This window comes from Andrena cerasifolii, chromosome 6, assembly GCF_050908995.1.
Source record: "Andrena cerasifolii isolate SP2316 chromosome 6, iyAndCera1_principal, whole genome shotgun sequence".
Classification (NCBI taxonomy): domain Eukaryota; kingdom Metazoa; phylum Arthropoda; class Insecta; order Hymenoptera; family Andrenidae; genus Andrena; species Andrena cerasifolii.
The window spans coordinates 14,633,999-14,658,691 of record NC_135123.1 but is presented as its reverse complement, the minus strand read 5'-3'; the positions used below and the strand labels follow the sequence as shown (position 1 = coordinate 14,658,691).

The window sequence follows — 24,693 nt, the reverse complement described above, 5'->3', positions numbered from 1 at the left end:
AATTCCGTTTATATTGGATACACAGGGAGAGGCGGCCTATATTGGCTGGTGCAGCGTGGCGAGCCTGCCGCAATATGGCCGCCTTATAGCTGCGGAACCGTGTCACTCAAACGTCGCTCGTCTTTACCAGACAGCCACCCCTCCTCTGCCTCCCCCCAAGGGGAATAGGAGCTTTTTCGGGTGCCTAGTTCGCGAACTCGATCTCCTGGCACGTGTTTCGCGCGCTCTGAGCAAACAGGGAGAGGGAGGGAAATCGTGGCGCGAAGGGCTAGCTTGACGTGTGCCAAAAACCGAGACGCGACGCCCCACGATCGAGGGAACCCTGGGCGTCTTCAACCGGCAGCTGAATCGTCGCTCTCTAACGAGTTCCGACTGCTCAACTGGGATCCTTCTTTCTGTGACGACTCCAACTAACTGGGCGAATATTGTGCCGAGGGGAGACTTTGTTGTGCGAACTGACTTGCTGCAGCTGGTGCATTTGTTAAATGCCAGCTAGATATACACCACCGATATCCTAAATACACGACAGCGCATCGCGATTGGTCACCCCCGCAAAATCCTCCGTACAGCCATAACGAATTTAGTCACCATCATCGACCCCTGCGCCTTCGATAGTTCCTACCACGTCAGCCTTAGCCCTTCTTCCACAACTCCTGTATATATAATCCAGTCCCAATATCCTGTGGGCAGATCGTTCTAGCATCTAAGAGCGGAACCTCTGTCAAACCCGCCAGATAGAGCATTTAAAAATAAAAACCTCTTGTGAGACTTAGAAGTAATTAACGCGTTGTACTCGACTCCCTACTACGGAATCCAGCACATTCATTGCGACTTTGAACTGTTCACCTTCTTTTTCTTAGTATTACATTGCTGATAAAGTAAATTAAAGTAAAGTAGTTCTCGTGGAAAAAAGTTAATAAAAACTAAGTAATACTGTTTCCAAAGACTCCGCAAATTCAGAAGACCATCTACGCCAAAGTTTAAAGCTTCCTATGCCCACACGGTCAACGGACCCTCTGTCCTCCCAGTCGTGATTAATGGCGTCTTACGTAAGCGAGGGGCAAGGCGTCAGAAAAGGGGGAGGAAGAATGAAAAATCAAACGAACACGCCAAGCTCCATCCAATCTCCGTTTGGCAGCCGATCAAATTCCCGCCAGTGGGAGCGCGCCATCTGCCAAGAGTCGGGAAGTTTATTAATTTCATTACCTAAAAGCACATCGACGTCGATCGACGGACGACCCCCGAAGGGTACCGAGCAACACACAGGAACAAGTATGAACCCTCCGGATGGTCCACTGCGCCGCACAGGTCACCGTGCCCCGCCGCCGATTCGCAAAGGCATCCCACACGTATATTCCACGTCTTTCCCGACTTTCCGCGCCTGCGAGCGCTCGAGCCGCGTACACAGGGCCGCGGCCGTGTGCATGCACGCCCAGCCCTGACACAGGGAACATAGTTAAACCGAGAGGGACTCGGCCTGGACGGGGAACTAACTTTCCTCCGGGTCGCAGCCGATGAGCGCCGCCAGAACGTCAGTCGAAAGGGCAGGGAAAGGGGCTGGCAAAGGGGGAGAGAGAGAGAGAGAGAAGCGACGAGACGGGAAATGGCTGGAGAGACGCCGCAGAGAGAAATAGACCGGGGGTCTTAAGCGAGCTTCATGCGAGATTTTCTTTCGGGCACCCCGTCGTGCAACGTCATACTCCCATCGTCCACTGGTGCAAGTTAATTCTGGGGAATTATTAATTTCCAGCTTCGAGTCGCCTCGATGGGATCTTCAGAGTTTAATTGGGACTTGGGAAGTTTGAAGGCCTCCCGCTGTTTCTACTTCTTAGAAAGCTGTTTGCAGCGAAGGCTTGTTCTGTTAATAGGGAAATTCTGGGGAAGTGTGTGCGAAGAAGGTGAAGGTTGGGTGCTAAAAAGTGGGAAGTGGGAAAATGAATTTTGGGGGCAAGAATGGTGTGTGGAGTGAAAGGGGTCAAAGGGAGAAGATCCATGATTCCCGGCATCGCAATGGTTGCATTTCCCTGTGAAATCGAAGTTCGCGGAATGCACTGGGTCGCGCAGAGATGGCACAAATGGCTTGCTCCTCTTTCACCTAAACGGCCAAGTCGAGTTAAGTTCGTTCGCCATTGTGGATTGTCCGGAGAACACGCTTTGAGACTGAAATACGCCCAGGCACGTACCACCCGACGGCGCCACGTTCACGAGACGAATACTCGAAATTTGCTAGTCGACCCCGTCGAATCGCTATCTGCGGACCCTCCAATTCGTATTTCCCGTCACTCGAGTCGCTCAAAGTTAAATTTCACTGGGCTTTGAGCGTCACCGCTGCCTCTGTCTCGTGGACTTCGATGTTACATCTTTGCAACGGAATTGCCTGTATAAAGGAAACAAATGATCCTTCTTTCAGGGGATCAGAGCCTAAACTCTGCACTCGAGTGAAAGATCGAGTTTTACAATTATAGATCTGTTCCTTAGGCAACCAAACGATGTGAAATTCCAATGATATACAGCCATCAATTAGTCGATAAAGTATCCAATACCGAGTAAACCGAATAACCAAGTTCTTCCGTGAAAAATATATATCGTACTAGCTGACCCGTTATCCGGTTTCACCCGGGTATTATTATTATTATTTATTATTTTACATAGCATATTTATAAATAGTCTATAATCTAATCTAGGACGTATTTAATGGTTATTCAAAATTTCATTGAAATCCGTTCAACCGTTTAGGCGTGAAAGAAGGACAAACAAACAGACAGCGTTTCACTTTTATATATTAAAAGTGGATATTAAATAAGTGGAGGCATTAAAGGTCTTCGAAGACAATTGCCTAACAACTGCCGCCTATAACCGGCACCGCCGCGTTAGACAAATCCAAGTCGCATCGATGCGAGACCATCGTTTCAATTAATTAACCAAAGGCTAAGCGGCCATTAAGGCAGAACGAAATTACCAAAGAGGAAGATAGGTGTGGGTATCTCGAGAAGGCAGCGGCAGATTTGCTCGAGGCTGTGTTCCAAGCTTACGCAACCCTCGCAAAAGTCATTTCTCTCTTTCGTTACACGCTCGATCAATTATCTCGATAACGTCCAGGCCCCCGTTTCGCGGCTAGCTAGAAAATCGCCGAAGGAGGCCGTCATGCGCTTTCGGTATATAAATATATACACATAGATGTAACCTCGGCTCCTCCTGCCAACGGAGAAGACGGTTCTGTCATCTGTCAACGACGTGGAGGTCTATGGGTTACATAAGTCCCCTCTCTTCCTCTCTTCCTCTTCCCTGGTCCTCTCCTCGACACCCCCTTTCGCTCCGTCGTGCCACGCGGGCGAGACGGCGCGCGGCGCTCGCTCCGTCTCCGGCGATCCAGTTATTGTGCGAAGATAATTAAGCTCCCGGAATAACCGCAGCGGCCAACTAGCCCGCACGGGATGAGAGTTCACACGTGAACGTTCGCGGTCACGCGTCGGGGGATCAAGCGCCTCTGATCGATCGGCGCAAAGTGGCTGCCGAGGACGGCGAAAAAATGGCAAACCAGAGGCGAGACGCGGCCACTGGACCAGCTCGACGACCCTGCGCGTTAACACCTGGATGACCGAGACGTGGAACAGGATAGGGGATGGTTAAGAAAAATTGCGGTGACGTGGATTAGAGGAAGCTGGTATATACCGGTACGTCAGTACTCGTGGTGCGATTATTATGGCCCACAGAAATCCTTTAGCGGTTCCGTTTTCTTAATTCACCTGGCGGCGAGGCAAATAGACGAGCGCCGCGTGACAAGCGATTTAAATATATACACCGACGGTCAAGCACACAGCCAAAGGCTGCGACGCCTCCCGCGGTTAATTTACGCGGCCAGGACAAAGACAAACGCGGAATCGTTGACATTTTACGGTGACGCGAGCCTCTTCTTCGCGGCGCATTTGCGATACGCGGCTTTCCGAATGCCAGCCGGGGCTTATTTAATTGACTGAAATTTACCGCGCGTCACGGGAAATTAAGTGTCTACACGCCGGTGATCCGTATTTTCTTATCTGCCTCTAACCTCGCCGCGAGAACTAACCATCCCTCGGCTGCTATAATTGAACGCGCAACGGTGCCACTTTCCGCGGCAACGATACACCGCGAATCCACGGGGGGAGGGAGACGAAAATCGAGGCTACCTTTCTGAAAAATCCCCACTTCATCGACGCGCTACGTAGCAAGGGGAGGATCCGATGCCGGTGGCAGAAAATTATGCATCCATTATACAATTAAAATACAATACGTAGGTCTCCAAATACAATTAAATGCAATACTCAACTGAAAAGGGTGCAACATAGGTCTCTGCGGTTTGCAGAATATAAATTACACATTCACAGGCCTGTCTGGGATCATGATTTTGCATGATTTTTATGTTATGTTTTTGTTATCTATTATTATCTCTTCTTAATTTATCTTTATTATTTTATTTTATATTATATTATTTTATTTTATTTTATGTATATATTTTTTATTTCTTTCGCTTATTTTTATCTTTCTATGTAGTAATGGTAATAATTTTGTATCTCTGTGCACTAAAGGGTTTCCCGTTAATAATAATAATAATAATAATAATAATAATAATAATATGACAACGCTTTCTGCGCGCAGGACTGTAACGGACATGACCTTTCTTTTTAAGATCATAAAGAGTGAAATTAATTGTTCTGCGCTACTGGAACTCGTTGGTCTATCTATACGCTCCTACCAGATGTGTCAGAAAAAGGCCACCTTTCGTATACCGCAAATTCAAATCTAAATATGGGTCACTTGATCCAATGAAACGCTTATTGTTCAGTGCTAGCTCCTATGCAGACTATGTCGACTTCTTTTCCGGTAGTATTTCCTCTTTCAGTTGGAAGCTCTTCAGACTACTATTGTGTCAGGAAAATCCTATCACGTCGTTGTAACAGTGCTTTGTATTGGGCAATGCCCGTTTAATTTTCAATAATAATAATAATAATAATTTTCAATAATAATAAGACGTCGCCCAGAGAAATATTCGAATTGCCAAGGACACTCCCCCAATTTTCCCGTATGCAGGCGCCCGAGATCTCGCGCGCACACGGACGCACCTACGCGCGCGCAAAGGCAGCTGGTATACCTAGCGCGTAACGACAGAGTCGACGGCGGTTTCGGGGCGCAAAGTTCGCTGAAGATCTCGCGACCCACGAGCGTCACGGGGGTGGAAAGCTGTCAGGCTGGGGTGGCCGGGATCGATGCGCATAGCTGTGTCGATCGTGGGGCAGATCGCGCGACGCTCTACGACCCGTTAACGTTTCTCAGTCTTGCCGAGACTGGAGCGAAGCCGAGGTAATTAAGACGAAATGTTTGCGCACCGCGGGCGAAAGCGCCCGTTTGGATTATTTCGCAACCGCGATTAAAATAACGAGGCAGGGGGTTATTTCGAGGCGTAATGAAGACGAGGACGCCACTCGATCGGGAGAGTAAATATCCTGGTGTCGTACGAGGGAAATTGAAAGGAGTTTTCAGAGGTTGCTATTGGGAAATATTGCGAGAGCGCCATCTGCTAAAGTAAGCTCTGTAATCGGGTCAATCGCGTTACAGGACTACTATTGAAATATTGCAACAATGTTTTTGTCATTAAATAGTCTGTTAAATTTTACAAAATCGATCGTCAAACAGTCGAAATTCCCAATACTGCCAATTACATGTGACAACCAACCCGATTAGACTGCTTTAATTTTCGCCACCAGATGGCGTGGCGGAAATAAGAAGATGCCAATAGCGAGTAGAAGATGTATTCTGTTTCTTGCTCGCTTAAGGTGAAGCGAGCATCGCGTGGCCGTACGTTTTCCGTGGCATGGTAGGACCCACCGAATCGTTAATTTAATGGCTTCGCCTAGAAACCATCGAGATGCGACATATCCACAACACTTGGATGCATCAAGCTCCGACGCGTCGCGCTTCAGCGCTCAAGGAAAACACTTCCTCTCGAGAGCTGGCACGAAGATCGTTGGATTTTACCATTTTCCCGTCTTCGCCGGCAACTTCACCGCACTTCGCGCATTCTCCCCATCAGAATCAACCATCGAACCTCGAGGATCACCCATTCGAGCCGATTTTTCCGGATGGAATTTGCTCGGGGTAGCGCGAAGAGCGTCGCGTAGAGATCGATACGATTTTCTCGCCCGCTTCTCCCCTGGCCCGTTCCGCAGCCCCGCGTGAATTTCATGTTTTACGAATTACGGTAATGCGGACGCGACGCGGAGGAGGAGCGAGGCCGGCTGAAAAGCGGCAGAACGATGGCAAAGCGATGGCAAAGTGCTCGTCAAATTATAGGTATGCAGCCAGCGGGGACGTTTACGACGCGGTTCGAGCTACTTGCTCGATTCGAATTTCACAAGTAAGTGTTCTGGCCCTTCTCCTTCGGGCTTTTTAGATCGCCGCGCCTTTAACGACGCTGAGTCAACGAACTCTTCTTAGCGAAGGTGGTTCCTATGAAATTTAAAAGCAACGGGCGAGGATCTTTCCGCTTCGAGTACGAGTGGAAAAACAGCGTAATTTTGAGGACAACGGAACAGTGGTACACGCGTTCTAGCCGCAGTGAATTCCAGGGGTTTTGGAGAGGATCGTGAAGATTATTGATACGCCGGGTTACTGACATCGCAGCCCTGTACGGGGTACTCGGATAGTTGTCGCGCTGCGCCTCTCGATACACGACGATGAGCATTCTGCAGGTTATTTTGGATGCACTCGCCTCTCGCGATGACTATTTAGATTTCACCTCGCTCGTGGAAATGAGGAAAAAGCGAATTTAACGCGGTAGAGTCGCGTTTAGAGCCCCCGTATTTAAGGTTCCACGTTTTAAGATCCCATGCAGGGAATCTGTTCGATTATTAATTTTCTAATGTTCAAGCTACTCAGAATATTTATGTAATAGACTGTTCTCCACGGCCTCGCGGGAATTCCTATTTTTTTCACATTCTACGTTGCTTTCCACAAGCCTGTTTTTGTTCCTTAAAACAGCAAAGCCACCTTGTGGAAAACCTACATTTTATACTTGAAAAAAGAATTTAATTAAGTCGAGCTTAGATCAGTTTGCTAATAGCGAACACGTTGCAAGGCTGATCGACCTTCCATCCCTGCTAAATTACTTCTATCGCGAGAATATGTCTATCAACCGTGGCAAATATTTTGCTTAACACCGTGCCGCTGGCGGAACAAGCGTGGGCGGTCCATTTTTCGCTTCTTCGTTGTTACTCGTTAAGTTAAAAGTACACGTGTCTCTGTTGACTCCATTAAGCTCCGCGAAGCCTCCCCTCGCACTTTTCACCCTCTCACCCCCCGGTGCTTTCGTAGCCCGAAACCGGCGGATTTTTATAACAACGCCAAGCTGAAAAACTTGCGCAGACGTGGAAAGAGGATTTGCTCCCTTCACTGCGGGATATTGGAGAACAAGCGGCCGCTGCTTCTACTTGGTAATTGCTGACGGGGGAACGCGCGCGCATTGTGTTCATTAGCGCGAAGTAGCGGTCAATTAAGCGACTGTACCTTGGCGAAAAGGATTTTTCCTGTTCCGGTCCCTGTTCGCGTCAGCGCCGCATACTTCTGCTTACTATTTATACGTAATTTGACATATCTGCGTGCAACGGTATTAGAAACAGTTAAAATTGGAGCAGTTATTATAGGGGAAGCGTGTAATAGAGATACGCAGATATCCGGGCTCCAGAATTCGGGTAATCGAAGCTGCGATACACCCACGGGAACTGCAACTGCACTATTTATAAATTTGCCTAATAATATTTCAACCAAGTCGCGAAAATCGCAACGCCGGCGTGGAGAGACTGTCTCGTCTGAAAACGAAACACGACACTCTACGCTTCTGCACGCTATTGCCAATTCCGCCGTTCCAACTGACGCTGCGCAAGATGATACCAACTGGAAAATGATGTTGCAGTTGCTATCAACGAAAATAAACGTGCATCAGGACTTTGTGATCTCGAAATGGGATCGGCTTCTTTCGCGAGCGAGATGGCAAAGGGAACGTTAACCAACCCACCTGAGCATGAAAATCACGATAGAACTTCCATTCTCCACAGAACTTAAGGGGGTACATGGATATTTCCAGGTCAAAAGTCGTATTTTTTTTTTTTGATTGTTTATGGCAGCCGAAGTATTTTAAGAAAAGATTTCATTGAAAAAATCGAAAAATTGCGAGAGGTACAGTCTAAAAAGTAACAGGCGGACCAATGCAGGTAAACGCGCCGCGGCAGGTTTTAAAGCCGTTTTTCTCAAAATTTCTTGAGAACGGATCGATATTTTTTGTTGAAATTTTAACTGAACCTACAAAACACTTTTCTCCGCAATGTGGAACTCGCTCACTAAGATCGCGTAACTTTAACAACATTTAAGACAACATTTATCACAGAATTACTTCGGTAAAATCCTTCAAAGTTGATATTTGTTGTATAACTCCGTGAATTCTTCTTAAAATTTTTCGACCGACTTCAACATTGTAGATTTTGAGTCAAAGGATACTCATATACAGCGATTTTGCTTTTAGATGAGTCGGTGAATCGGAATCGTGTTCACCACATGGAGGCACGCATTACGCAAGCACTCACTTTGACGTCTTGTATATTAATTAATTTTTAATATTTTGTAAACATTCTTATTTGAAAATACGTCTTATATACCTAAGAAAGAATTGTTAAAAGAGCAAATGGTTTAAGTTATTACTGACTCTACAATCTAGCCCAGAAGCAACCGTTGATATCAGCTGTCCAATACCCATGTACTCCCTTAACCCTTCATGGTCACACTGGGTCCAGTAGACCCGCTTTTTAACTTTGGAGCTTGACACCGGTAAGTTCCTGGCTTTCCTTTCCGATTTTTTTGGTACACGTTGTCGTTTCATTTCTTACTAAAACGCGCCTATCCCATATTCTACAATGTTCAAACTGTGTATTATAATTTTTGGGACTCTATTGGACCACGAAGTGTAAAGATCTGCGCACACATATCCATTCCGTGTCAGTTCCGTTCCGACGTGCTAGTGATAAGAAGAAGAAGGGCGTAGAGTGTCTCTTCTTCTTACCACTGGCACGACGAAACGGTACTAACACGGAACGGATATGTGTGCGCAGACCTTTAAGCTTCTACATCCTCCAGCAACCTACACTGCACTCGGCAAGAGCAAATTAAACACCAACCCTGTTCGTAGGCTATCCAATTTTTACCAAAAACCTTTCCCATAAAAGTCCATAAATTTATTAGCAGATGTAGTCGCCGACGAGCGATTTTTCTCTTACTTCCCTGAATTCAGAGACGTCGAAGGTAATTCTTACCGACCCACCCTGTATATAATAGAAGCGAGTATACGAACCGAACATTAGATCTACGGTTGGGTGGTCGAAATCGAAGACAAAGCCTCGCTGCACGCCGATAAGTGCTCGAACATGCGAGACACGTGTTCGAAGCACACCTTGTGTGTCACACCGGCCTTATATTTCATGCGGTATCGGAAGCGCTCCCTACCTAACCGCCTATAGAAACCATAAATCCGCGCGAAAGAAATATCCGGAAAAGTCAAAGGACACCGGAAGGAGCCCGACCAGGATAATGGATAATGGCCGAGCCAGACAGCGAGTAGAATCCACTGTAAATCAAGGCAGAATTTCGAGGCTGCTCCCCTTATCGCCTGAATATTTCATCGCGTGATATTGAAACATCGCCCCCCACCCCCCTGCCTTTTAAGGGATCAAACGTAATTGTTGCCGAGTCCGGTCAGGCCGGCAATAAATGGCGCGGAGTTCCCATTGATGCGATGACTGGTGGGATAGAGTATCGGAGGTGGTTTTAGAGGCGAAGGTTCGCTGGCCACGAAAATTTTCGGTTTCACGCGCAGCGTCCAGCGTCGCTACGATCTGGGCCGCGAATTTCGGTCCCCTTAATTATTAATAGTGCAAATTTCAACCGTGACCGCCAACGGTCGCACCGCAAATGGCCCGACCGCGAACGATTTGACAGGCGTTCCGTTTAAATAAACAACGAAGCCGCGCGTCGGGTTGGTTGCGCGCCGTGGCTCAGAGATTTGATCGAAGCTTTCGGAATGTTTCGGTTGCTGACGGGGACCGAGCAAGATCGCTGCGTGTTAATTTTATTCCGCGTTGGATGAAGGCAGGGAGGTGGATTATTAGCCGGAGTATTTGTATAACTGCTTGGTAATTAAAAGTCTCTGGCTCGAGGCAAATAAAATTTGAGAGGCGAGGATTTGCACTTGCAAGGCCGAATTATCAGCCGTAGGTGTCCTTTCAACGCGACGCTTAAGAGAGATAAGACTACATACTGCGAATAAGTTGACATTTGACTCAATCTATGAGTCACTGCGTCTCATGCGCACGGCTGCTCGTCGAGGAGGAAAAAGATGAGCGAAGTGACGAGGACGGTAGTTCTCTATTTGCTTTCTGCATCCTTGGCAACTCATAAACCACCGTGCACGCTGATTAGCGGGATTACAAAAAAAAAAAAAAAGAAACCAACGGGAAGATGCCGCCATTATGCAAAAATTCAAGTAACACGATAAATCACGAGGATCCCCGAGGACAGGCTAAATTCGTGGCGAGTAAAAAATTATGTAATTGTCGGAGACGGCCTCGAAGGTGAAGCACGGCTAAGCGCGAAACTTTTACGAGCAATGCTAATAATGATTAACGCCTGTACGACGCGGTGTTTGGTTTGCCGAAGTGTCTTAACTCCTGACAGTTTCGACCTGCAATTATTCCCGTACAGATTAACGTACTGTGTTATTATCAGCCGTTGCGAAATTTCCAGCCGCGGCTGTGGAAAACTGTTTTCGTTGCGTGCCCTTCGGGGACGCTGTCCCGAGTCAATAACGTTATTCGAGCAAAGAGGATAGAAGAACATAGAGTCGCGATCCGTACGCGCGTGTAATATCGACACTTTTCGACGTCCGTGATCTAGCATATTAGTATTTATCATCTAATCTTCGTTCATATCGCTCTATCAAACAATTGATCGAGTTCTCAACGTCCAAGTTAGAAATTAAAAAATTACAAGCTTCCCTAGCACGGCTGCCCTCTAGTCCAAACGAGCAAGAAAGTATCCACCCCTACCATCAACTCCCAACCCCAATCTCCTTGCTACTCCCAGAGTCAACGAAATAATCCGAAATTCAAGTACAGCCCAATATCGGCAAAGAATCGCGACTCCTGTGTCACGTCCCCAGCAGAAGGGACCGACGATCCCCGACGGATGTTCGTCGGGATCGATAATCGTAAGAGAGGAGACGAATAACAGTGAACAAGCTGCTCCTACCTTTCGCGGTTCGGGGGCGTAAATCCCGGGCAGAGGCGCCAGCAGGTGGAGGCCTGGATTCGGGATACCGGAAGCGGGGTGCCCAGGCGGGATCGGCAGTGGCACCAGCTTCAGGCCCCAGGGTAGGTACCAGGGCGCCGTGTGGTGCATGATCGCGGCACGATCGTCGACGATTCCACTGTACGGCGAGAACAACGCGCCAGGGTTCGCGTACGCGGTTTATACCGTGCGATTCCTCGATCACTGGCCGCGTATCTGTTGCCGTGTCTGGCTAATGGGGTGGAACTCAGGTGGAACAATAACAACAGCCTCGGGGAAGGTGTCGAGACGATCTGGGAGTACGGGTGGCGATCACCTTGGCATCTTCCGGTGAATACGTGCTCTAGGGGTAACCGATTTCGAGATCGATCGTATTCACCCCCTGTAGTATCAGCAGGGTATCCCTTTGATCACACGCGTCGCGAGCACTTGTCGGTGCACACTGGCGTCATCGTGGAACGGAAGCTTGCGAGTGTTCGACAAATGTTCTCCTTTGTTTTTATTGCGTTTTATTTTGTAGGTTTTCGTGTTGATTCGAGCTGGTCGGTCACGAGAGACGGAGCAGCAGCTCCCGAAGGGGGGAAAAACGAAACGAAAACAGCCGACGTGTACTCCGTGAGCGCGCGGCAACGACTGATCGCCGATCGAGCGTCGACGCTCGAGCACATGGCCGCCCGCCTTTGCTCCCACCGAAGCGGCGCGGCGCGTGAGAGCTCCGCTTCTAGTCTCTAGGCCGCCAGACCCGAGCACCACACCCCCTCGCGAACAACCCCCATCCACCAACGTACCCCCGTGATAACTCTAGAATCGTTTGACACTGTTTCGTACCATTTCATACCGTTTCATACCGTTTCATTCCATTTTATACGTTTCACTCTTCCACCCCCTCCTGTATCTCCTTCTTCCTTTCCCAACACCCTTGCCTTTCATTCTTCGCACACCTTTCCACCTACTTTCACACCCCATCCACGCACCCTCTTGCTTTTATGTATGGATTTAACGAGGAAAGTACTTGGGTAAGGATTAATTGAGAAACTTAAGGGGCTATACCCGGTTGAACCCTCGGAAAATGTGCACATTTTGTGGATTTTTTTACAAGTCAACGGCTTGATGAAGACTTCCTGTTTTTTTACTATCTTTACATAGTATTATGAACTACTTTAAAAAAAAGTTTCTGTTAAATAACTATTGTTTTTCCGAAGTTATGCATACATATCCGAAAGCCTCTCGATTTTAGACAGCTAAACGGTGAGCCTAAAAACTCGCGCTATGTTCAACCAATTCACTTCCAATTTTGCATGCAGGATCGTAATAAGATTCCACATCCATCTACGATCCCTTTTTTTTATTCCGATTCCCCGTTTATTATTTATAAAGAAAAAAGGTGGCCTTTTCTCTGAGAAAAATGTAACTTTACCTTTGATCTTTCACCATTTCTATATTTTTCAAAATTTTCCAAATCGGCCCCGTTGGACGATAGCTATTGACATACTTTATAAGAAGATTTTATTGTTTTTGATTTCAGACACGACATACAGCTGTTTTCAGGCCCACCGTTTAGCCGTCTAAAATCGAGAGACTTTCGGATATGTATGCATAACTTCCGAAAAACAATAGTTTTTTAACTGAAACTTTTTTTTAAGTAGTTCGTAATACTATGTAAACATAGAAAATAAACGGGAAATCTTCATGAAGCCGTTGACTTGTAAAAAAATCCACAAAATGTACACACTTCCCGAGGGTTCAACCGGGTATACCCGCTTAAATGACAACGAAATCGCGACGATTATAGCCGCACTGCTTTCCTACGCGACCGAGACTCAATTTCCCGCGTGATTTCGCGCGAGACTTGCCCGCTTGTCCGAGAGAGCTCCGGCGGGTGAATTATTCGCGATATATAATAACCGCGTGCCCGATCGGGAATCGTCGCCGATTAAATTACTCGGCAATTTCATCGACTCGTTAGAAACTCGCGGCAGTGCTCTGCGGCGAATTATTTACATTCTCATTAAATATAATTACCGTCCGACGGGTGCAATCTAAAATTGGACACACGCCGTGGGATCTAACCGTATCTAACTTCGCCGACGGTGGAAACACTCGTTGACTATCAAACGAGATCCCATATTGCCCCGATCTCCCCTAACGAATCATATATTTAACAGCGGCTGGCACCTTGATCCGACCAACTTCGCCGACGAGCACGGTCTGAAACGTACATCGACGGAGGAGCATCGCGATGCACCGCGGTTCGCGGAAAAAGGACCACTGACGCGATACGAGCAACTGAGAAATTATAACCTTGCCCCATAATTTCGCGCGAGTGTTTAGTGCTGAAAGGGAATAGAATGACAGAGGAAGTCTTTGTGGAGCGCGCTTCCTCTTTACTTTGGCATCGGGAATTAATTCTAGAATATTCGGAATCTATTTCCGTTCGTCCCATCCGAAGCTGAAGTGATGACTGGCAGGGTTATTGATAGGCCAACGGTGATATCGAGCACTTGATGCCTTATGGATCGCACCTGTGCGCGAAACAGCGCGTGGAAAGCCGCGCGCACAGGTATTTCTTACAGTGGTACGATTCCTTAAGTCTACGGAATCCACCAGAGAGGGAGACGCATGGGAGGAGCAAGTTTTATCGAACAATGATGAATAGGCATCCTGCACTCGCTGATTTATTTGTATAAATTCAAAAGAATAATCGTGCAACTACTATGCTGCCTTCCATCCCCGATTTTTATACCTAATTCTCCTGTAGCGTACTCGAATTTCATAAAGAATCGCAAGCCTATCTTCCAGCGGGAAAAGGAATCTAAATTATCTCAGACAAGGCTGGCTATATATCTGGCTGACTACTTACAATCTGAATCCACCCGTGGAGGAATGTGCAGGTTCTGGAAAAAGCGTGGAAGCGTTCGCGCAATCCCCGGTCCAGTAAAGTTTGGTAAACATCGAGGAATCATTGGATCGTGATGTAACGATACTTTGGGCCGTCTGGTTTCAAACAAACCCGATCGAAACGAGCCCTGGACGCTATTAAAACCGACAGAAATGACAGGGCATCGGTAAACAGCAGGTGTGCACCCGCTACGTTCACGCAAATATTGATGAACAAACGTTCATTCGCCGCGAGACCAATGCCGAGTGTTAATATTAATGGGGGCGTCATTACACTTGCTGATCGCCTGCCCGGACTTTTCGCATAATTTCCAAAATTTACGGACTCGCGCCGAACTCGGCCACCGACCTTCGGTACCTCTCTGAAGACGAGATTCGACGAGGAGGTGCGTGCTACATGCCTAATTCAAATCTGTCACGTCGAAATTAGAGTTCATTGCGTCGAATTGAATCAAATGAGAGGGAATCACATTAAATTCAATCAAATTAGACCTGACAGGCTGCCAAAGGTACATCTTCTAGTTTCTAATAATTTCCAAAGCGATGCTACTCGAGACGCTTCTTTTCACCATAATATGAATGTTCACAAATTATACATTCAGACTCTACTAAATGTTACATCAGTGATTCCCAATCGCTGTGTCGTGAAGTGTTTTCTGGGGGGTCGCCACGGTTTTGGAATTTCTTTTAATATTATTAAGTTAGAATTATATTCCGAAATAACTATTTTTATGTATTTTCTTTACGTTATTAAATTTACCTTATATGGAGTCGCAGGTTATTTAAATATTATAAAACGGGATCGCGACTCCAAAAGGTTTGGAAGCACTGTGCTACACATTACCCTCCTCTTACCTGCTTTGGAACCAGTGTAATTATTAAATGTCCACAAAGAAGTACCTCGCGTCCTGCAAATCAGAGGCACTAGTCCCAACTAACAAATTGAACTGCAACAATTCCAATCAATCACCAAGCAGAAAGAGCCAACAAATAGGGCGAGCGGATCGCTAGCAGCATCCAGCGAGCCTAAATGAGAGAGAAAAACCAGCCCAAGAACAGCAAACACGGCCAGCGTGGAACGGTGACGCGGCCTCGCTTTCGCAAGTGGAACGAAGGCGACCAAACGTACGTACGTCCAACGAAGTCGTTTCTAAATAAAGTGTAAACATTAGCAGGCGCGAGTGACTTTCATCGTCCAGCGAGGTGTTTTCGTGTGGCAAATGCCGTCTGATAGGGAAACGGGGCTGAAAGATGCTCGCAAACGAAACCAGCGTTACTTCAGCGTGCCTGTGACTCGTGGAATTAATCTTGTCGAGGGAAAACTAAGGGGAAGAGGAAGGAAAGAAATTGTTAAGGTGGGCGCTCCCGCGAGGTCGACCAAGTTTCGAGACGGAACCTCGCGAAATAAGGCCACGCGTATCCCACCCCCCCTCGATATCATCGCGTTGAAACTTATTCGAAAGTTGGCCGTTTCGCGAAAAAATTGGATTCCCGCATCCTCTTTCGGCCGATAGGATTTCTTGGGAATGAGAAAGGCTTCCCGCCCCTGCTTTTTACGCGATGGGTATCGTGTTCGCGACGGATTGATCGCCACAGGGGTTGCTCGCTCACTCGACCGAGTAGAGTTGGTTCTTTGTTATTTCCTCGCTTAGCAGGCAGGTCTGCAATATTTCTGGTAATTTAGTCCCGACGATAGGGCTGAGTTTTATTTCGATACCGCTGGCACTTTGGTCGACTAGGAATGGAACTCGCTCGAGGAGATTCTAGCGGAGTACAGTTCGCTGATAATTTCGTTTATCATTGGAGGGACTTTAAACGAGGCTCCTTCTGTGTCTGCAGTTCTATTCAGCACGTAGGTTGCGCAATACGATGCACCAGAACGAACTCTTTACGGAAGTTAAGGAGTATATAACGCCAATTGCGTAAGGTGCTCGTTCGAAGCAGACGAAGTGGTTCCCAGCGATTACTGATAAGCCGTAACGCAGGATGGCCCGATAGAAGCGCCCATTTCCCGATGTCAAGAGCCAATTACCAATAAGTTAATGCCGCGACCAGAAAGTGGAAGGCTAAGCGTCGATCAATGAGAGTGAATTGGAGGAAAATGAACGAGTGAAACCGCGACCGATAAGTTTCTCTTCTGTCAAGGTTACAAACTGCAACGTCGATGAGTCAGTAAATCCTGCTGTCCAGGCTGCATTCAGTATCCATTACAATATAATTGACCTCCATTAAGAATTCAAAACTCCAAGATACGTATGAGAGAATTCTAAATCCAGAATCACGCTTCCAAAGTGCACTGGGATCTAGCTAGAAATACTATCGATTCAATCACGCCGTCAGAGTCCGAAACAATAGAAACAGAGAATCCTCCGTATCCACGTCAGATATCAGCAACGATAGCACGCAGACGTCACGGGGAATTGCGTTCATAATTCAGAATCTAACGTTGCGGGACGCGGTCGGAACCGGCTGCAACATCGTTCGCGCCGTATCAGAGCCGATATCTCCCTCGTCGGTTCATTATTCAGAGATCGAAGGATATCCGGATGGATAGCCATGCAGCATCGTCGGTATCGAACCGCGAGATTCCCAGTCATTGACACCGAGCCTCGTCGCGCGAGTTTTTGCGTAATAACGCCACGTAACGCGGCGCGACGACGTCCCTCGTCGCGGTATAATCGGCGCGTGAAATGGCGAGTTAAGGAACGGGGTCCTGTTTCGCAGGAGCTGCCAGCTCGACGCCTCCTCGGCACCGGGGAACCTTGAATTCCCTGGACGAAATCGCTGACGCGACGGTGACGCTACAGCAGCCGCCACTTCCGACGACTCCCAGTCAGAGAAATCGATAAATGAAACGGTTCCATCCGGGACTCGCTCGCGTTAACTGACGGCCGCGAAAGTGGCTTAAACGAGAGGATGAAACGGTGGGAATTTTCCCCTTATCGGTAGAAATTACGAGTGGAAGGTCCTCGGAAAGCTGGCGTCCTTCTGGGACACTGTCTTGCCGAGGACTCGTTTGGCCTGGCCGAGTTTAGTTTGCTCTCATTGGATTAGATGCAAACGAGCGCGAGGGAGTTGGAGTACACGAAGGTTTTAAGGGATGCTGTATCCGTTATAAAGTTCCCCTTGCAATTTTGATTAAGAGCACTGTCAAGTAGAGACAACTCACCGAATGCACAAGATATGATTGGCAGATTCGCGCCTCTGCTTCTGTATCGAAGGGAACGCGAAGTTCGACGATGCCTCTGTTGATCGAAAGGAGAACCGTCAAGGTTTCGCCGAGGAAATTTCGCAGGGGAGGATCGAAAAGGAGAAACGGCGGGTCGCGTCTGTGCCTAATGGTTCAAACGAGGAAACTCTGACCGAGGGAGCAAAAACGACGGGCGAGCAACGCGATCAGAAAGGAGGCGTCCTTTATTTTCGGGGAGAGGAATAGAGGGAGCGAGTGGTGGGTGGAGCAGCTCAAAGCGAAGCACAGTCGCCCACTGTATCTTCCGCGTTGGCCGGCGAGGACAAAGAGCCTGCACTCCAGGTAATTTGCTCGCGCGATATTTGTAAGCTGCCGGGGCAAGCAACGTTCGCGCCTGGATGCTGCGCTCCTCGACTCTCCGCGAGTTCTCTGAGAAACGAACACAGGGATTCAAGTGTCCTGAAATTAATCACCCGATTCGTCTACCGAAACCTGTAGCTTTCCAGCTGGGGTAGATGTTTCAATTACTGCCAGTGTCCCTATTACCTCCACTCTATCCATTTTGTTTAATAAAAACGTAACGTTTAAAGAATAGTGCACAGTACAAATAAGAACAGTCCCAATTTAATAATAAATTCTTTAGCACACAATTCTTTATGCGTCACGATTTTTATTAAGTAAAATAAATAAAGTGGTAGTAATAGGAACACTGAGTAATTGGAGCATCCACCTCAGACGGATTTTTCTGCCAACAGATTCGAACTTCCACAACACTTGAGCCCTGTTTCTTCTCCATCTTTGCAAATCCTCGCGAAGCCCCCAGGTCCTCCAAGAAGGCTCCTTCAAAGAGCCCGCGCTAATCCCAGACGTTGGACATACAAGTTTGATGGCAGAAATAGGGAACAGCAAACAGCGCGGAAGAAGGGGGGAAGAAAGTAGTTGATGGAGAGAGAAGCAGAGGCTTTGAAGCAGAGATGCAGGAGCAGCGTCCAGTAGATTAGCGCGACGGCCACGTGAGACGTCGCGATAATAGGAGGAAGAATCTGTGGTACGAGGGAAATGTACTCCCGTGTTCGAGGAAGGGAAGAAACCCGATTCTGCGGGGCCACCTGTCGACGATTTGTCATTCGGCGCGCATAGCTGAAAGGATAATTTATCGTGGGTACTCGAGAGGCGCGGGCATAATGGCCGCTATGATCCGCAATCGCGGCGCGCGGTGGCTGGCGGAACGATGAATGCACATTTGCACAAGCAGGAATCTCTTCGACGATACGCGGAAAGTCGAGCGGCACGGCGCTGCACCTACGTTTCACTTACACGTGCCATTTCGGCCGGACTTACGCAACCGCGGTTACGTCTTCCTCCATCTTGCCCTGTGTCCACCTTTATCGACTCGTCTCACGACCACCTTTTATGTAATTACACCTGCACGATCGTTCGTGATCAATCCCCATTAGACTCCAGTCCCATTTCGCGGTAATTTTCAATCCATTTTTATTACAAGGGAATCGATCGCACGGGGTCGTAAGAAAGGAACGGTTGCCGGTTTCCAAGGGGAGCCCGTGCACTTTTTAAACTCCGTTAAAGTTCACATCGAGCTTGCGTTAATGTTCATACGGAAGAATGATCTCCAACTGCATCGCGGTTGCGCAACCAACCGCGAAGAGTTTCGTGGTACGTTACCGATCACGGTCGTACATCATCTTTCACTTTCCCGCGAACTTTGAACTTTCGAGCTAATAAGAACGCCCCTCCCGAATCTTCGAGCACCCGCTGCGACCGAACGCGCCAAAGTGCATCGATACGGTTACGAGCGTTACCCTTCGATAGAATATGCAATTTAATCTGCCATCGGGGTCGCCAATTACGGTGAAAATTTATGTATCAAGCAATCATACAGCTCGGATTCGGCACAATGTAAAATGTGTTGTACGAGAAACATTTCACACAGTGGACATTCCTTGCGCGATGAGAGCTCGCCCGGAAGGGGAAGTTACGAAAGGATTCCTGCTGCTCGGCTTTGGCAATGATCGTTGAACGATTTTGGGCACGAACGACGGTGAATGGACCGGGCTTTTAGCTTCTACTATCTACACGAATGGTTCATTCATATGGAGTATAATTGGCAGTGATCGTCGAGCAGAGGATCGCGGACTTGGATTGGATTAATTGTACCTGGGAAGAACGAAGCTCAAGTGTGGGTAAATGAATGGTCGATAGCGATGTGATACGAAGGAGATGAAGAAACGCTTAAGCGAGGTGAAATACGGCGGCTAAAATTCAGGTACATGATTGATGACGTGGCGGAATGTAGATGAGGAAGCAACGTTCATTAGGGAACAGAATTTTTTCGCGCCTTCCACGGGCCCTTAATTGCAATGCAAAATTAACCAGACGCAACGAACCTTAATGCAAACACAGGGAGAATGAGACTCGCCCTTAAACCCTGTTTCTATGCACGCGGAGTCGAGCATTATTCAGGATGCTGTTGGAGACAAACGACGCCGCAGAAGCGCCGCGAATGTGGCTCAAACATTCTGCCGTAGGAAAAAAGGAGGAGGAAATTCTGTCAGGAGCATGTCCTGAATACCGGCGGCCGAGGGAGCAAGATCTTCGAGAGACGAGGCGGTACGGTTGAATGTGGGAACTGCAGAGGCGGGAAATAAAGTTTTGGGGCAACCCTGACACCAGCAACTCCCCGCTGCGACAGCAACTGTTCTTCCTAGATGAACGATGGCTGCTCGGTGTAGATGTCGAGGCGAGTGTTCGCTCTGATCTTAAGATCGCGTGGGCGGAGGCGCGCGTACAATGTTCGCGCGAGAATGGGGATGGCAATTAGGGTAAAATGCCAAAAACGTCGCGGCACCGGGACCATCATCCGTCAGCCGCCGCTGAATTATTGGGCGGATGTATCGCGAACGTCAAAATACGTGATTAGACGGAGCAGATTATAAATCACCCTAAGGACCATTAATATCTTCCGCTGTAATTGTGCTAAATATATAATTGCAGCCGCCAGCTGCGCCGAACAAGTGCATCATTGGTTGGACAATGGTAAGGGAAATTTGATTCTTCTTCGCGTTGCACGGTATTTTCAGTTTAACCATTAACCGGTGACGTCCCGCTTTGTGACATAAACGGTGGCGCGGAGTCCCACGCGCTCATATTTAATATTTTGATTTAAATTTATTACATATTTGAAACGATACTTTTGCATGTTTTGCTCAAGACCACTGAAAGTTCTTATGGAATGAAAAGAAGGAAAATATATGGTAAATAATTCTGCAGGGATTCTCCAGACTTGATTCTCAAATCAAAGATGGATTTTAACCCTTCGTTGACACTCTGGGTGTGAGCCACCCATAAGCTGATTTTGACGCTCTATACCTTCTATATGTAAAATAAATACCTTCTTTTCCAAAGCCGGCTTACGAACTATTTTTTCTCTGAAAATATTATATCTGAACAATAACTCTGTAGATTTTTAGCTTCTAATATTGGAATTTGTAAAAGTTAAAATGTTTTGAAGATTTTCTTCGTGTTTTCTCGACACGTGGAACTCTAGATTTTTTAAACAAAAACTGTGATGAAATTTCAATCAACAAACTACTGGAATACATTCTAAAGACCTTAAAATTGACCCATGATTTTTTTCATGACGATTTGATTCTTCAGATAAGAATGGCAGTCGTTCAAAAATTATTCTGGGTGTGAGCCACCCAGGTATGTCAAAGTTGATCGAAAAAAAAAGATTAAATAAATTTTCATTTCGATATTAACTTTCCTATATCCTTCTCCCTTATTGGCAACAATTACCACGCAAGTATTTTTCCATCAAGACATCAAGCCTCGCGCTTTCAAGCCTCAGAAGGATTCCTTGCGAATCGGTTCATCAAGCAAGCCGACAGCACGGGCTTCCCCTTTGGAGACTAATTATTCCACAGGGCCAACAGGATGGACCATGTCGTTGCGAGAGCTCAAAGGAGCCAATGGGAAGAGCTTTTTGCAAGCTTCGGGGGTTCTAAATGACGATCCTGCCGCGAATGCTCCCGATGCCTCGTGATCGGGGATATTTACGAGGGCAAGGTGAATAGCCGGCTCCGCTCGGATAATTTCTTTGATGTGTCGCTTGTAAGTTCTCCCGCCACGCTTTGCTTACACGAGCATCCGCGAGAGCTTGCACGCCGACGCGCGTAAAAGTTTTCACGTAAAAATAACGCGCCCATGCTGCAGCCAGATGCTGCCGCATCATGACCTACCTTCATCCAAAGATCCTCTTCTTCCTCGTCCGTCCAGTCACTGTGCATTCACGGGATCATTGACTCAGGGAGTTATGCACCCTTCCTCCACTGTTTTTCGCTCCTCCTTCGAGTTTAATCACTTCTGTGGCATCCTCGCCTTTTATTCTCGTCGACATTAATCGATACGTTTTGGATAGATTTGAGCTGAGAAATTGATTAGGATTTCTCGCGCCAAACAATATCTACTCCTTTTATTTATTCGAGTGGAATCACAGGGGTTGAAATTCGGGGACCCTGTCGATCGTTACACTCCTTCATTGGAATCGAAGCGTCAAGAGATTCCTCGAGTTTGGCTCTGGGAGCCCAGACAGTGACCTGAAATAGGACTTCTGACAATCGCCCGGTGAACCCAATTTTTCGTTCAATTTTCTCTAGTTTTAATTATGCAAATTGGAGCGCGGGAAGGACTGGCGCACGAGTCGGGGGTGCGATGTCTATCGCTGAAATTTTTGATTGAAACTGAGCGCCAAGATATACTCAGGGGCGACTTTACATAATAACGTTCGATCGTTCATCCCCGCCGGCGTGAGGAAAAAAAGTGGCGCGAAAGGGAGAAATAGAGAGTCAACCGGTAAAAATAACAACCAGTCGTCGAAGTAGATGCAACTGTGCATATGGAACACCGCGACCTACTCCAAATCGCGGTTAGAGAAGAGAAATATTATCGAACGATGCCTCATTTCCACTGCGACAATATTATCACATTTATCCGGATTCCACCCTTTTCAGCTTCGATTTCGAATGGACAGTGAAGAATTCGCCAGTTCGTTCTCGCCGCTCTCTAAACTTCCGTAAGGATGCTTCGCGTTGCCACGCTGGCGTCGAAAACACCATTCCGGATACTTCCACAGGGAATATCAAACCAAAATTTTACTCATCATTCAAAATTCAAACACACCATTCACCCAGGCATCTGAAAAAAACAATTCCAAATCCCCTAAAATCCTCCGAAAATTCTAAAGGACAGGATATCGACTAAAGGATCCCTGTAATCCTACTTCCACTATCTGCCACCGAGCGTCGTCCAAAAATCCAGCTGGAAAGCTGGCGAAATTTCAAGCATTTTCAATCTCCGAACCTGACACTGCTCGCGCGTGTCCCCGTTCGCCGCCTATCAGTGGCTACGGATCTGGAAATGTCCGAGAGGGTCCAGAGCCGCTGCGAAAAAGGATCGAAGGGGCGTCGTTGGATGAAACGGAGGGGGATCGAGACCACGGGCCGCCATAAACGACGACGATTTCGCGGAGCGTGTGCAGCCAGACTGCGGTTGGAAATTCAATGTTCTGCATTGCAGTGGAGAAGGGACACCGCGACCGAGAACCGCTTTGCAACGCACCGAGCTTAGAGCCTCACCGCGTTTAGCCCGCCGCAACGTATTTCAGTCCCGGCCGTGCAAGCGTCCCGCCATTTTTCATCGTTCGCGGAACAGCAGGGGCCAGATCTCGCGAAATCCCCGCAACGGCGCATAATGATAGCCTTGCGGCGACAACGACGAATTTCGCCGTGAAAAATCGGACTCCTTACCAGCCGACTTCCTCCACCGGCTTCTAAATAGCGCCGCGGTCGGAGGGAGATTGTCCGGAGGGGGGTCGTTCCTCCCTGCGATAAAAGTGCATGGAACGCGACCACGTATATTCGCTCGCGTGGCGCAAGGATCCTGCGGCACGCGAGCTCTATGAAAATTTAATTCGCAGCGTCGTCCTGGCAGACAAATCGTTGGGCCGCCAGTTACCGTACGTGGTGATTTTGCCGTGAATTTTCATCCCCTTTCGGTGTACTTCTATCTGCCTTCTGTTCGTTATCGCTGCGTGCTGAAAAAGAGGGCGTCGAAATGGCGAGAGGCGCAGAAAACGGAGACCTGTATTCCCATCCTTTTAAACACTGTTCGGGATGGGTTTTCCCCAAGAGGAGTGCCGAATTCCGCGTCGTCAGCTTTGATATTTCCACGACACTACTCCGAGAAGGAAAGGGGGAAACAGAGGGGTAGGAAAGTCGAGTAGAAGACGATCACTGCGACGGCGAATGGTGATGAGCATTTGATTCCGTCTGCCCTTTAAGGGGGTATTCTAGTCTAGACACTCGTTTTTGAAGGTGATATTTGAAAATTAATTCTGGAAAACCTATCGCACCTACAGGGCAGAGGTTTTGCACAAATATTTAGTAGTGTTTGAACTATCAACACAAATTTTTGGAACGCATTATATTGAAATTTAATTTTACTTTTACCCTAAAATATTTGAAAATCAAAAAAAAAATAGAATCTTTGGGTAGAATGCCCCCTTAAGCGAGAGGGTTTTCGCGCAATTTTACCTGCAGTTTTACTCGAATTTCATGATTTTGGAGGCTTCCGAGTACTTACTTGGGAGCCAGGAGGACTTAAAAATTGCAAATCTCGGCATCGTGGTTTCTCGGGGAAGATAAACAGTTTACGCTCTCGTTCTTCTTATCTGCATACACACCTGAACACCTATTTACATCTGTCCGCAGTCAATATCGCCCCGCTCGAATTCCATCGAACCTTTCCCTTCAATTTCACCGCGCGTCTCCGCTAAACCCTGCCTCCGATCCATCCAAATCGCCACAATAACTCTAAACTACTCCCCCCTAGAAATTACGACCGAATCTCATTTGGAAACAGCCGCGGACCAATAGAAGAGCGGCGCGAATACGTCCAGCGAGAGTAAGCAGCCGCGTCGTCAGCCCCGATACGTCCGACAAAAAAGGCCTTTATTTTGCCCAGCAAAACATCAAAGCCCCAGTGCCGGGCGTGCAAATATTGCCCAAGCGAGAGCGTCTGGACGGCCAGCCACGGTGAAATATCCGCAATCCTGACCCGTAATCCTGGCGTCCTCGGCGTGTCTCCTCGAATATCGTTCGTCGAGAGAGCCCCGCCACCCTATTTATTCCCCGGGACGGCAAGGGCTCGGACGATGCCCGCGC

The 24,693-nt window shown here is 47.7% G+C and overlaps 1 protein-coding gene across 2 annotated transcripts in view; it reads right to left on the bottom strand.

The window, feature by feature from the left end:
- The window catches only part of LOC143370429 (pseudouridylate synthase RPUSD2), a 151,246-nt gene that overhangs the window by 105,950 nt on the left and 20,603 nt on the right, over positions 1-24,693 (bottom strand). The window contains exon 1 of one of the 2 annotated variants that reach the window (XM_076815547.1): positions 11,326-11,990. The exons of the other annotated variant lie outside the window; for it this stretch is intronic. Coding sequence (XP_076671662.1) covers positions 11,326-11,475 — 150 coding nt within the window. The 5' untranslated portion in view covers positions 11,476-11,990. Of the gene's footprint in view, positions 1-11,325; positions 11,991-24,693 lie in introns of those variants that run through there. 2 annotated transcript variants of the gene reach the window in all.